Genomic DNA, 14,541 nt, shown 5'->3' on the forward strand with positions numbered 1-14,541 from the left:
ATAAATCCTATCCCTTACAATTCTCTCTAAGACTTTGCCCACAACAGAAGTGAGACTCACCGGCCTATAGTTACTAGGGCTATCCCTACTCCCCTTTTTGAACAAGGGAACCACATTTGCTATCCTCCAGTCTTCTGGGACTACTCCTGTAGACAAAGAGGACATAAAAATCAAGGCCAATGGCTCTGCAATCTCCTCCCTTGCTTCCCAGAGAATCCTAGGATAAATGCCATCAGGCCCAGGGGACTTATCTATTTTCACCTTTTCCAGGATTTCCAACACCTCTTCTCTACATACCTCAAAGCCATCCATTCTACTTATTTGTGCCTCAGTATTCTCATCGACAACAATGCCCTGTTCCTGAGTGAATACTGAAGAAAAGTATTCATTCAGTGTCTCCCCAATCTCTTCCGCCTCCACACGCAACTTCCCCCTACTATCCTTGACTGGACCTATTCCTACCCTAGTCATTCACCTCTCTCTGCACAAAGAACCTGCCTCTGACATCTCCTCGAGACCTTCCTCCAAACACCTTAAAATTATGGAGCCTTGTGAGAGCCTTTCTGCCCTGGGGAAAAGCCTCTGGCTATCTACTGTATCTATGCCTCTCATTACCTTGTATTCCTCTAGTAAGTATATTTGAAATGAGTCTATAGATTGCCTATTTTTCTTTCCAGTCCTTCCACAATTGAAGGAAAAACTAAAACAGTCACCTTAACTTTGGACAGCCCTAAATCTTTCTTTAACTTCGCTTTTCATTTTATTGCAAATAACAAATGCTGAGGAATGTGCTTACAGAACCAAATTAACGTAACAAGTTGAGATGATTAAATAAGCTGCATGACTTTATACGGTGTATAGTCTGTCAAGAAAATAAAAGAAGATGAATTAAAAATGTACGATTCTGGATGCCCATGTTACTTTTTGTCAATATAACCCCAACGGAGTATTTGATTCAGGCCAATATGTTTATATATTTCCCTACTATGCACCTTTAGAAAGTGACTTTGACTTTGTCCCTAGGTAAGAGGACAGAGCCCGGAACTTTTCTGACTCCACAAGCTGAACCAGTTCAGATCTCTGTTCTGGCGTGGCAAGGTTCCTTGGAAGATTGGCTGGACAATGTCAGAATGAAAATGGACTGCCAGCTGTGGCATTGGTTGGCCACATGCCTCCCTTCATCAGTCCTGCATTTTATTAAAAAAAAGTTCACACGCTCCCAATCTATACTAACCCCTGCCACTCATGCCCTTGATGCCCCCTTCTACCATCATGCTTTTCAATATTTCCTGTGGCAACTTAGTGGCAGCATGGTGGCTCAGTGGTTAGCACTTCTGCTTCATAAAGGCACGGACCTGGGTTCAATTCCAGCCTCACGTTCCTCTCTGTGTGGAGTTTGCACATTCTCCCTGTGTATGTGTGGGTTTCCTCCAGGTGCTTCAGTTTCCTCCCACAGTCCAAAGGTTAGATTAGGTTAGATTAGATTCCCTACAGTGTGGAAACAGGCCCTTATGGATAGAAGTTGGGGGTTTGGATCTGCTTGGGATGTTCTTCAGAGTGTCAGGCCAATAGGCTTAATGGCCTTTGCACTGTAGGCATTCTATAATTCCTAAAAGTACAGATTTTATTCCTTCCAACCCAGAATTCATAGTTAAAGGTCACCTGGTTTTGTCCAGAGTCTCCGAAGTGGTCAATTTACCTGTAGTAGTTGATTTCTTGCATTTCAATAATAGAGTAAACTATCTTCTTTATATTTGCGTTGTTTAGGTTGTTTATTGGATACCTTCAGTTGTTTTAAAATTTATTCATCAGTGTGAGTCACCGAATGATGTAAGTTTTTCCAATAAGTGCAGGGTGCTGGAATGCTGTAGCTATTTGTTAATGTCTGGAAGAGGTGTGGTTGGACTTATTTGGTTGTTGACTTTTAAAACATCATATTTTTATATTTCCAGGCAGACTTTATCTGTTATCAGGGTGTGACACTATAGAATAGCTTTAAGGGAGGTGTACTTGAACTGCAGATAATGTCACAGACTTCATATAGTATAATAATGCAATTAGACTTACTGTTATCTGGTTTCTGTTGTGTAGCTATCAGTAACCATGATAAAGCAAACTGCTGTTAGGAAATACATTTAAATACTTATGCTGACCACAGTGGAATACAACTTTGAAATTTCACTTATCAGCACAGATCTTTGAGTACATTTTCATACTGTGGTCATGATAGTTACAGGTTATAATGACAAAGATACTTTTGATTGTGATTCAGAACTTCAACAATTAAAAATTAAATATTCATGAACCTTTTAAAGCGTGTGTCATAGATAAGAGAAATTGTTTATAGAACAGTTAATAATTTAGATTTAAAGATGAAAATTTCTTTGTAATTTGACAAAAGCAGCTCTCCATATTTAAAATATGGCATAATTTAATGAATAGTAGTTTGGCATGTAAAGCTTATTCAAAGTCACATTTCAAAAAGATGTCCACATAACTGGATAATTTATCAATGGGCTTCTAAGCGATTTTTTTTTTAGTTTTTCATTCTTTTAGGTAGGCAAATTGAAAAATGCAGTATGATTTGCTGCCTTCATTCCTAGATATTCATTTTGGATTGTCAACAAGTCAGGATGATTTATGAGATAACTTTTGATTCTGGGATTCCTGGTTTTTAAGAATGTTCACATTCTGACCTAGCCAACTCTATTGTGAAGAAAAAAGTGAGCTACTCCTGTGCAGTTCTCATGGACCAAGGCTGATGGCTCATGTACTTCAGGTTTTATATAGTATGATTTGGCATGAGGGAACATTTTGAAAGGATGAAAAGGTCCTTCTCATGCTACCTATGTTTAGTTTTGCCCTCCACCTGTTGCATATGCAAGAGAACCTGTGCCACCATTTAGCACTACCAATTGTGGTGGAACTATGAATTCTGACATCAGCAATGATGATACTGTATGGACTTGTGGACAGAACAGCTGAGAATCTCGAAGGGGCAAGAAGGGCGGCATGGAAGCTCTGTGGTTAACACTACTGCCTCACAGCGCTAGGGACCCAAGCTCAATTCCACCCTTAGGTATCTATCTGTATGCAGCTTGCACATTCTCTCTATGTCTGTATGGATTTCCTCTCTCAGTCCAAAGACGTGCAGGTTAGGTGGATTGGCTATGCTAAATTGCCTATAGTGTCCAGGGAAGTGCAGGCTAGGTGGTTGAACCATGGGAAATGCAGGGTTACAGGAACGCGGTAGAGGAGTGGATCTAATTAGGATGCTCTTCGAAGGGTCAGTGTGGACTCGATGGGTCGAATGGTCCCACACTGTAGGGATTCTATGATATCTAACTAACATTTGGTGGTCCTCTATAACAATGTCTATCATATCAATGTAACCTGTAGCTAGTTGATAACATGCAATAAACTATGGCTGTGAATTCTGAAAATGTCACAATTTTTAAAATTCATTCACAGGATGAGAGTGTCAAGGTGCTAGCCAGACCAGCATTTATTACTCATCCCTATTTGCCCAGAGTGGGGTGTTAAGCGGCAACTACATTATTGTGGGTCTGGAGACCAGGAAAGGACGGCAGTTTCCTTTCCTAAAGGACATTAGTGAATCAGATGGGTTCCTTTGACAATCAACAATGGATTAATGGTCATCATTTAGACTTAATTTCAGATTTTTATTGAATTCAGATCCCACCATATGCTGTGGTGGATTCAAACTCGGGTCCCCAGAACATTACATGACTCTCTGGATTAACGGTCCAGTGATAATACCTGTAGGTGATACAAAGAACCAGTGTAGAGAAAGAGGAACCTGATGTCATTTGCAAGTGACCAAAGGCAGTATCAATTCTCTGCTGGTGAACATGGTGCTGCCGTGAATATGTATAATTGGAGGACGGGGAATCCAGGACTCAGTGTCCTGAATCGTATCACATGGGGATTGTGAGCCTTTTGAAAAATGGCTGCAGCAGTGAAGCTTGAGAAGCAGCACAGCTCCACAGGCCATCCAAAGTGGAGACTGCTTCCCAGCTCTGGAAAGACCCTATTTTCCCAAGCATCGCAGCAGCTGGCGAGAGTTGAGTAGCAAAAAAGCAGGAGCCAAAGCAGACACCAGTGGGTAGCAGAAGGTCTACTTCATCAACCTGGACTTCCTAGGCTGCCTCATCACAAACGTCAGCGATGCATGAACAGTAGTGTCCTCACAAGACTTCAGTGGCTAGCAAATGTCATGTGCCATGTCTGAATATGTGTTGGAGTATTTATTTGGCTTCATTGATAATCATGCCTATAAATTGTCTTGTTAATTAGAAAAGACTCATCTAAGTGGACCAGGAAGTAGCATTCCTCCACCACACTAGACTCAGCAGGTTCTGTAGTTTCTGATACTCAGAGGTTGGTGGCAGCAAATTTCTTCTCAAACAGCCACTCAATCGACATAGAGAGCTGGCATACTTATACAATACTCAAACCCCCACTTCCCTATGGCCCTTCATGCTCCCAATGCAGAATATGGCTCAACCATGCCCACTTACCCACATGAACCCTGTAGTAACAATTCAGTACATTCAAATAAACCTTTAGGAAAAAAGTATTTTTCTAATCGCCACTATAATGAAGAAAAAAGCTCTTCATTATAATGAAAAAAATTATTACAGATGCTAGATATTTGAAATAAAAGTCGCAAGTGAGGTAGCATCTGTGGACTGAGGAAAAATATTAACACATCGAGACCAATATTTGGATGTAGCCAGAGGTGCTGAATTTCACCAGCGTTTTCTGCTTTTCTTTCTTTTTGCTCAGCTGAGTAAAGGTATAATTTAAAGTTTACAACTAATTTGCAAAACAAAAGAATAATGAAATTGAGAGAAACCTAAAGATTTCAGAGCTGCATTTCCACACTTATTCGAAGGGGTTGTGGGATGCTGAAAACCATTACATCATCTTACACTGAAAAACAAAATCTATCTGCTTGTTTACACCAGGAGAATTCCTCACTCATTTGACCCTGTGAAAAACTTGCATCCTGCATTCCGGGTCTTCAGTTCACAACCGAGACTGACTACAAATCTTTGGTTACCCTTTTCAATACGAAAGAACTGATGAGGTGGGAGGTTGGATGGGGAGACATACATAAGGAGATATTATATAATTTCTGGAGTTGAAGCTTGGTTGCATAATTGGAAGTAATGTAAGATGACAGAACTACTAGGAGATAATGCTGTTAAGCTAAGTCTTGCCCTGTGCATAATTTTTATTGGCTAAATAAAAGGTAATGCTTACTGACATCACTAAAGACTCCAGCTGTAGTAATGAACCTCTCCCCTGAACACAAACATAGGATAATAATCAAGAATCCTCCACAAGGACAAGGGTTTGGAAATGCACCTCCAAGCCTCACCTTATCCTGACTTGACACTGAATTGCCGTAACCTCACTGATACTGGATCAGAATCCCAGAGCGCCTTTTTCTATTAATATTGCATTCTGAGGACTACAGATCAACAAGGCAGCTCAGCAGTGCTCCCTTCAGGACAATTAGGGATGAGGACTAAAGCTGGCCTTGTCTTTAATGCTTGCAATGATCAAATTCATAGAAATGTTGAAACAATATTGTTTGCAAGTGATATTAGGAAGAACCTATACACAACAGTTGGTGGAAATCTATAACTCAATCTCCTAAAACCTTGGATATCACATCAATTATAATTTTCCAGGCTAAATTTTTACATTATAAATGCATCAGAAAAGCAAATGAAGCAACTGAAGTTGAGATGGTGATCACTCATGATCTGACTGAATGGCTCAAACATACCATTTTTTAATGTTCTCGTCTTCCTAACTGCTTACCAGAACTCATTTATTAATGGCATCATTCACAGACACTGTGCTATAAAAGAAACTCACAGATTTATTGTTATGAATAATACAAAGAACAATGGATGTAACAGCACAAAAGGATGACTTCATAAGCAAGCTGATGTTCATCGGTTGGTAATAATTACTAATTTGACCAACTGTTATGGGTTACTCACAGATTGAAGGTAAATAGGGAAATATTTACAGGCCACAAACTAACAGACCAGTTGGAAGCTTTTAAACATCAAATTAAGAACTAAGTAATTAGAATGGAGATGCAAGGGCTGGGCTTTGTAATTGCATGATGTTAAAACAGATAGAATCGATTGTGGTTTTTTTGTAACCACATCTGTAGCAAAGGCTGGTTGCTTGAGGAGCTCCAGCTCAAAGTTGATGAGCTAGAGTCCGAGCTTCAAACACTGCAACACATCAGGAAAGAGTTACCTGGACACTGTATTTCTGGAGCCAGGCACATCCTTCACATTATCCCCTCAGTGGTCAGGGATAAGAGGGTGCGATTACAGTGGAGGCAGATAGAGGAATCCAGGAGGTAGTGTTGAATGAGCCTGAGTCCTTGAGCTTTTCTAATTGATTTGAGACTCTTACTCTCTATGGGGTGAGAGTTGGGGCTAAAGGGAGGATGAACAACTGACCATAGCACCATGGTAACAGGGAGCCATTCAAGAAGGTGGAGGAAAGAGAAATGTAGTTGTAATCTGGGATATTTTAATCTGGGGAATAGCTCTCCATGGCTCGGATCAAGAGTCCTGAAGGCTTTGTTGACTACTTGATGCTTGGCTTCAGGATATCTCATATGGACCACAGGGGAACTTGGAGTAGGAGGGGAAAGATCCAATTGTCGTGGTCCACATAGGTTCCAATGATATTGTTAGGCAGAGCAGTTTATGAGCAGCTAGGGAGTAATTAACAAGCAGAACCAGAAAGGTACTAACCTCCAGATTGCTACCTGAACCATGAGCAAATTGGCACAAGGTTAACGAGATTAAAGAGGTATTCACGTGGCTCAAAGTTTGCTGTAGGAGAAATTTGTTTGGATTCATGGGACACTCGAACCAGTATAGTAGAAGGAGGGACCTGTTCTGATGGGATTGGCTTCACCTGAATCACGTTGGGACTAGAATCCTGGCGAAACATATAACTAGAACAGTGGAGAGGGAAGAATGGTTGCAGTTGCATGGATAAGTTAAAAGTTTCTAGAACACATAAATAGGGCAGAGAGTATGGAAAGGGTCAGGAATCTAACTTCAGGCACAGCAGATAAGGGGACAACTATGAGAAGGGGACCAGTCAATTCAGGACTGAGGGTGCTGTAGTTAAGTGCAACAGCATACAAAACAACTAAATTGAGCTTGTAGTACAGATTAAAATGATCAGGTATGATGTTGTGGGTATCATGGTGATATGATTGAAAGGGGATCAGGGCTGGGAACTAAATAATTTAAGAATAAATGTTCTTTTGAAAGGACAGGCAAATGGACAAAGGAAGTGATTTTTTTTAGTAAAAAAATGAAATTAAATTGATGGCAAGAAGTAACAAATTTGTACAGTGTAGAATCTGTGTGGGTAGAGTTGAGTAACTGTAAAGGGGAAAAGATCCCAATGGGAGTTGTGTACAGGCCTCCTAGTAGTAGTCAGGATGTAGGGAAGGAAATTATGTGATAGAAAAGACATGGAAGAAAAGCACTATTGTAATAATCATAGAGGACTTCAATATGCAGGTGGACTGAGAAAATCAGGTTAGTAGAGGATCACACGAAAAGGAATTCATGCAGTGTTCATAAGATAGGTTTTTTTGGTAGTGCTGACTAGAGAACTGGATATGATCACGTGTAATGAGGCAGCCTTGATTAGGGAGTGTAAGGTGAAGGAACCCCTAGGGGGCAGTGACTATAATACGATAGAATTCATCCTCAGTTTAAGGGTACAAGCTGGAATCAGATGTACTGTTACCACAATTGAGTTAAGGTACCAAGACATGAGGAAAGAGCTGGCCAGAGTTGATTGGAAGGGGACCCTCAGAGAAAGAACAGTGGAATTACAATGGCACAAGTTACTGGGGATAATTCGGAAGGCACAACAGAAGTTCATCCCAAGGAAGATGAAACATACTAAGAGAAGGACAAAACAGGCATGGCTGATGAGGGAAGTCTGAGGCAGGATAAAAGTAAAAGAAAAAGCATAAAATGTGGTGAAGATCATTGGGAAGCCTTTTTAATGAAAATAGTTGGGGGAAGGAAATGAAATAAGTGAGTAAACTAGTTAGTAATATAAAAGAAGATTTTAGAATATTTTTAAAAGGTAAGTGCGATAAGAGTTCACATTGGACTGCTGGAAAATGAGGTTGGAAATGTGGTAATGGGGAACATAAAGAAACGGCAGAGGAACTGATTAGATATTTTGTATATGTTTTCACAGTTTAAGATATCAGTAGCATATCAAAACTTCAAGAAAGTCGGGGGCAGAGATGAGTATAGTGGCCATTACTAAGAAGAAATGCTGGGCAAGCTGAAGGGTCTGAAGGTGGATAAATAACCTGGACCACATGGACTACATCCCAGAGTTCTGATGAAGATAGCTGTGGAGGTATTGGCGGTGATCTTTGAGGAATCACTTGATTCAGGAAGATTCTCATGGCGAATGTAACACTCCTGTTGAAGAAGGGAGGGGTGGGCAGAAGACAGGAAGCTATGGGCTGTTTAGCCTGATCTTGGTCCTTGCTAAGATTATGGAGTCCATGATTAAAGATCAGATTGCAAAGTACTTGGAAGTACATGGTGAAATAGGTCTGAGCCAGCACAACTTTTGTCAAGGGGTGGTCACATCTGACAAATCAGTTAAATTTGGGAAAAATGAGGTGATGCACTTTCGTAGGAAGAATAGAGACATAGATAATTTCTTCCCACAGTCCAAAAAAAAATGTGCAGGTCAGGTGAATTGGCCATGCTAAATTGCCCATAGTGTGAGGTGAAGGGGTAAATGTAGGGGAATGGGTCAGGTTGGGTTGTGCTTTGGCAGGTCGGTGTGGACTTGTTGAGCTTAAGGGCCTGTTTCCACACTGTGGGTAATCTAAGTGAGGAAAGGCTTTGGATATCTGAAGCACAAAGTGTTTTGAGAGTCCTTCAAGATTCTTTTAAGGTTAACAGTTGGCAGTTCGAAAGGTAGATGCAATGTTAGCATTCACTTCAAGAGGGCTATAATGCAAGAGCAGAGATGCATGGGTGGCACAGTGGTTAGCACTGCTGCCTCACAGCGCCAGAGACCCGGGTTCAATTCCTGCCTCAGGCGACTGACTGTGGAGTTTGCACATTCTCCCCGTGTCTGCATGGGTTTCCTCCGGGTGCTCCGGTTTCCTCCCACTGTCCAAAAGTGTGCAGGTTAGGTGAATTGGCCGAGCTAAATTGCCCATAGTGTTAGGTGAAGGAGTAAATGTAGGAGAATGGGGTCTGGGTGGGTTGCGCTTCGGCGGATCGGTGTGGACTTGTTGGGCCGAAGGGCCTGTTTCCACTGCTGTATCTAATCTAATCTAATGTGCTACTGAGTTGTGCAAGACTCTGGTCAGACTGCATTTGGAATATTATGAGCAGCTTAGGCCCCATATTTAAGGAAGGATGTGCTGGCCTTCGAGAGATCCAAAGGAAGTTAACAAGAATGATCCCAGTGATGAAGGTCTTGTCATATGTGGATTGGTTGAGGACTCTGGGTCTGTACTCAAATGAGTTTAGAAGGATGAGGGGCTTTCTGATTGAAACTTAACAAATCCTCGATAGAGTGGACTTGGAAAAGATGCTCCACTGTAATAGACAGTTAAACGTGAGGATACAGCCTCAGAGTGAAGGGACAGTTCTTTTGAACTAAGATGAATTTATTTTTCTGTGGAGGGTGGTTAATGTGTGGAACTCATTGCTGCAGAGAACTGTGGAGGCCAACTCATTGAGTGTACTTAAGATAGAGGTGGATAGGTTCTTGATTGTAAGGGCACCAAAGGTTATGGGGAGAAGGCAGGACAATGTGATTGAGAAACATATCAGCCATGGGTAGACACGTTGGGCTGAATGAACTAATTATGCTCCTATATTTCATTGTCTACACGATTCAAGGTAGTCGATGCAATTTTGATAAGAATGAACAATAAATAAAACAATAAATCTGTAAAGAGCAATTGCTAAATTATTGTATGTTATTCTGTTTCTTTTGGTATAGAAACAGAAATAAAAATATAATTTCATAAGCACACTGCTAATGGTATAATTGGGATAATATCCTAATTAAATAAAATATAATCAGGTTTAAAAAGGTGCGGTAGAGTCATTGTGTACATTATTTTTCGCCAACAGTGAACAAAGTGCAAGTGAACACCTGTAAACCAAACTGGGCAGGGTCATTATACTTCATAACATTTCTCTTTTACACGTTTAATCTTATTGAGTGGTTACCATGAAACAATTATTAATTATTGTAGACCACAGATGTATTCATTGCACAACAAATGTATATGTATGCATTCATTGTAGCAAAGAAACCATTGTAGAAATAAGCGCAAAGTAATGAATCATTATTTAAATTCGATAAAGCAGTGTTTATCGACCAAACAGTGTCAAATGTGTACAAGGCACTTCAGTTTGCAGCTTTTATGAAGCGATGAGTAATTGCTTTTAAATTGATGTATGATTATGTTTAATAGAGTTTCTTGAATACATGTTCTGATTAGCTGGTATTAATGTACAAAGCCTTTCCAGGATCTGATATTAATCAAATACGACTCCTCAGAGTTCATATTATTTTGACTATTAAGCACTTTAACTTGGAGATTACTGGGTAAATAAAAAATATATTGATTGTAACGATTGGAAAGAGCATTGCAGCAGCTTAACTAAGGATTAACAATGTTCTAAAATGGTTGTAAAGAGTACATTTAACACATTGATAATTATTTTATGTAATTGTCACACTTCTAATGTCTCACTTGCAGGAGGATGTCTATAAATCTCCATTTTACCTCAGATGCATCCTTTGAAAGGAATTAGAGTCAAAGACGTGTACAGCATGGAAACAGACCCTTCCTAACCAGATATCCTAACCTAATTTAGTCCCACTTGCCAGCACTTGGCCCATATCCCTCTAAAGGAGAAAGTGAGGGCTGCAGATGCTGGAGATCAGAGCTGAAAATGTGTTGCTGGAAAAGTGCAGCAGGTCAGGCAGCATCCAAGGAACAGGAGAATCGACGTTTCGGGCATAAGCTTGAAGAAGGGCTTATGCCCGAAACTTCGATTCTCCTGTTCCTTGGATGCTGCCTGACCTGCTGCGCTTTTCCAGCAACACATTTTCAGCCCATATCCCTCTAAACCCTTCCTATTCATATACCTTCCTATTCAGATGCCTTTTAAATGCTGTAATTGTACCAGCCATCACCATTTCCTCTGGCAGCTCATCCCATACATGCAACACCCTTGGATCCCTTTTATATCTTTCCCCTCTCACCGTAAACATATGGCCTCTAATTCTGGACTCCCCCACACCAGGAAAAAGACAGTGTCTATTTATTCTATCCATCCCCTTCATGATTTTATAAACGTCTATAAGGTCAACCCTCAGCCTCTGTTGCTCCAGGGAATGTAGCCCCAGCCTATTCAGCCTTTCCCTATAGCTCAAATCCTCCAACCTTGGCAACATCCTTGTAAATCTTTTCTGAACCCTTGCAAGTTTCACAACATCTTTCCGATAGGAAGGAGACCAGAATTGCATGCAATAGTCCAAAAATGGCTTAACCAATGTCCTGTATAGCCGCAACATGCTCTGACCAATAAAGGAAAGCATACCAAATGCCACCTTCTCTATTCTATCTACATGTGACTCTACTTTCAAGGAACTATGAACCTGCACAACAAGTCTCTTTGTTCAGCAACACTCCCCAGGACCTTACCATTAAGTGTGTAAGTCCTGCTCTGATTTGCTTTTCCAAAGTGCAGCACCTCGCATTTATCTAAATTAAACTCCATCCTCCACTCCTCAGCCCATTGGCCCATCTGATCACGACCCCATTGTACTCTGAGGTAACCTTCTTCGCTGTCCACTACACCTCCAATTTGGTGTCATCTGCAAACCTAGTAACTCTACCTCCTATCTTCACATCCAAATCATTTATATAAATGATTGGGCGGCACAGTGGCACAGTGGTTAGCTCTGCTACCTCACAGCGCCAGACACCCGGATTTAATTCCCGCCTCAGGCAACTGTCTGTGTGGAGTTTGCATATTCTCCCTGTGTCAGCATGGATTTCCTCCGGGTGCTCCAGTTTCCTCCCACAGTCCAAAAATGTGCAGGTTAGGTGAATTGGACTTGCCAAATTGCCCGTAGTGTTAGGTGAAGGGGTAAATGTAAGGGAATGGATCTGCATGGGTTGCTCTTCGGAGGGTCGGTGTGGACTTGTTGGGCCGAAAGGCCTGTTTCCACATTGTAAGTAATCTAAAATATATAAAATAAATGATGAAAAGTAATGGACCCAGCACCGATCCTTGTGGCACACCACTGGTCAGAGGCCTTCAGTCTGAAAAGCAACCGTCCACCACAACCTTCTGTCTTCTACCTTCGAGCCAGTTCTGTATCCAAATGGCTAGTTCTCCTTTTATTCCAAGAGATCTAACCTTGCTAACCAGTCTCCCATGAAGAACCTTGTCGAATGCCTTACTGAAGTCCACTGCTTTGCCCTCATCAAACTCAGTCAAGCTCATGAGATATGATTTCCCACGCACAAAGCCATGTTGACTATCCCTAATCAGATAGTGCCTTTCCAAATACATGTAAATCCTGTCCCTCAGGATTCCCCCAGCAATGCCAGGCTCACCGGTCTATAATTCCCTGGTTTGTCCTTACCACCCTGCTTAAATAGTGGTACCACTATCGTCAACCTCCAGTTTTCCAGCACTTCACCTGTGACTATCAATGATACAAATATCTCAGCAAAGGGCCCAACAGTTACTTCCCTAGCTTCCCACACAGTTCTAGGGTATACCTGATTAGGTCCTGGGGATTTCAAGACATCCAGTACTTCCTCCTCTGTAATATGGGCATTTTTCAGGATGTCACCATCTATTTCCCCACATTCTATATCTTCCATGTCCTTCTCCACAGTAAACAGTGATGCAAAATACTCGTTTAGTATCCTCTCCATCTCCTGCGGCTCCACATGTAGGCTGTCTTGATGATCTTTGAGGGGCCCTGTTCTCACCCTAGTTACCCTTTTGTCCTTAATATATTTATAAAATCCCATTGGACTCTCCTTAACTCTATTTGCCAAAGAGGCAAATCTCATGTCCCTTTTTTCCCTCCTGATTTTCCTGCTAAGTATATTCCTACTGCCTTTATGCTGTTCTAAGAATTCACTCGAGATTGCGGCTTCTGCCTCAGCTGCTGTTTCAGATGATGAGTTCTAGACCCTTCTGTAAGTGAAGAAAATGTTTCTCCAACTCCATTCTAATATTTTACCAAACACTTTAAATCTATATCCTCTAGTCACCGACCTCCGCTAATCTACTCCATCCAAATCTCTTTCAATTTTATGTATCTCAGCCAAATCTCCTCTCAATTTCCCCCATTGAAAGGGAACAGCTCCAGCCAATCCAAACAAGGCAGATCACCATTCCTTCTCAAGAGAAATATGGACAGGCAATAAATGCTGGCCCGAGCTGAAAATGTGTTGCTGGAAAAGCGCAGCAGGTCAGGCAGCATCCAAGGAACAGGAGAATTGACGTTTCGGGCATAAGCCCTTCTTCAGGAATGAGGACAAGTCATTCCTGAAGAAGGGCTTATGCCCGAAACGTCGATTCTCCTGTTCCTTAGATGCTGCCTGACCTGCTGCGCTTTTCCAGCAACATATTTTCAGCTCTGATCTCCAGCATCTGCAGCCCTCACTTTCTCTCAATAAATGCTGGCCCACCCAGTGACAGACTGATACCACGATTGCATTTTTAAAAATGCAGATTTCTAAATAATCATTATGTTGTCAAAAGCCTCACTGATTGACCCCTATCAAGAAAATTTTTATAAGTGATTTAATCAGATTCAGTATATCAGCAGCAATTGGATGGGTGCCCTCTTGTGGTTCAGTAGTAGTGTCCCTATCCCTGAGACAGGACACCTGGTTTCAGGCTCCACCTGCTTCAGAGGTGTAATAAAATCTCTGAACAGGTTGATGCGAAAAATAAGTTAAATTAAAGGAAATCAGCAACTGAACATGCTCAGCTGGGTTTATTGCTCCTAAATCGTCCTGCTTATTCAAGATGTTGAGTGGTCATTTGTAAACCTCTGGATAGTGATCTCCTACAGGAGCTTTCTTTGACTCTCAAAGGAGATGAGGCATATGATTGACTTATTAAAAGAATAATGCAACTGTTCAAGTTAGTAGAATATTTCAACTTTTTGTTTTATGACTTGTCAGGTCGGATCTTAAACCGTTTTTCAAAAGACATTGGCCACTTGGATGATTTGCTGCCCTATACTTGCATGGACTTTTTACAGGTAATTCTGTCTTCCAAATTCTTGAATTGTATATTGTGTGATCATTTTATGGGTCACTGAGTAATCTTTGCTGCTAAAGTACTGTGATCACAAAACAATTACTTTCTGAGCAAGAACTCTTCCAACAGAGTTAAAGTGTGG

At 41.2% G+C, this 14,541-nt stretch overlaps 1 protein-coding gene across 4 annotated transcripts in view; it reads left to right on the forward strand.

The window, feature by feature from the left end:
* abcc4 (ATP binding cassette subfamily C member 4 (PEL blood group)) overlaps positions 1-14,541 on the forward strand; it is a 624,022-nt gene that overhangs the window by 361,196 nt on the left and 248,285 nt on the right. For all 4 annotated transcript variants that reach the window (XM_087987997.1, XM_087987995.1, XM_087987994.1 and 1 more), the window contains one exon: positions 14,321-14,400. In XM_087987997.1, the coding sequence (XP_087844123.1) occupies positions 14,321-14,400 (80 nt within the window). The remainder of the gene's footprint in view (positions 1-14,320; positions 14,401-14,541) is intronic.

Source organism: Chiloscyllium plagiosum, unplaced genomic scaffold (genome assembly GCF_037043375.1).
Source record: "Chiloscyllium plagiosum isolate Xiang-an unplaced genomic scaffold, Cpla_swu_hap1 HiC_scaffold_6, whole genome shotgun sequence".
Lineage (NCBI taxonomy): Eukaryota > Metazoa > Chordata > Chondrichthyes > Orectolobiformes > Hemiscylliidae > Chiloscyllium > Chiloscyllium plagiosum.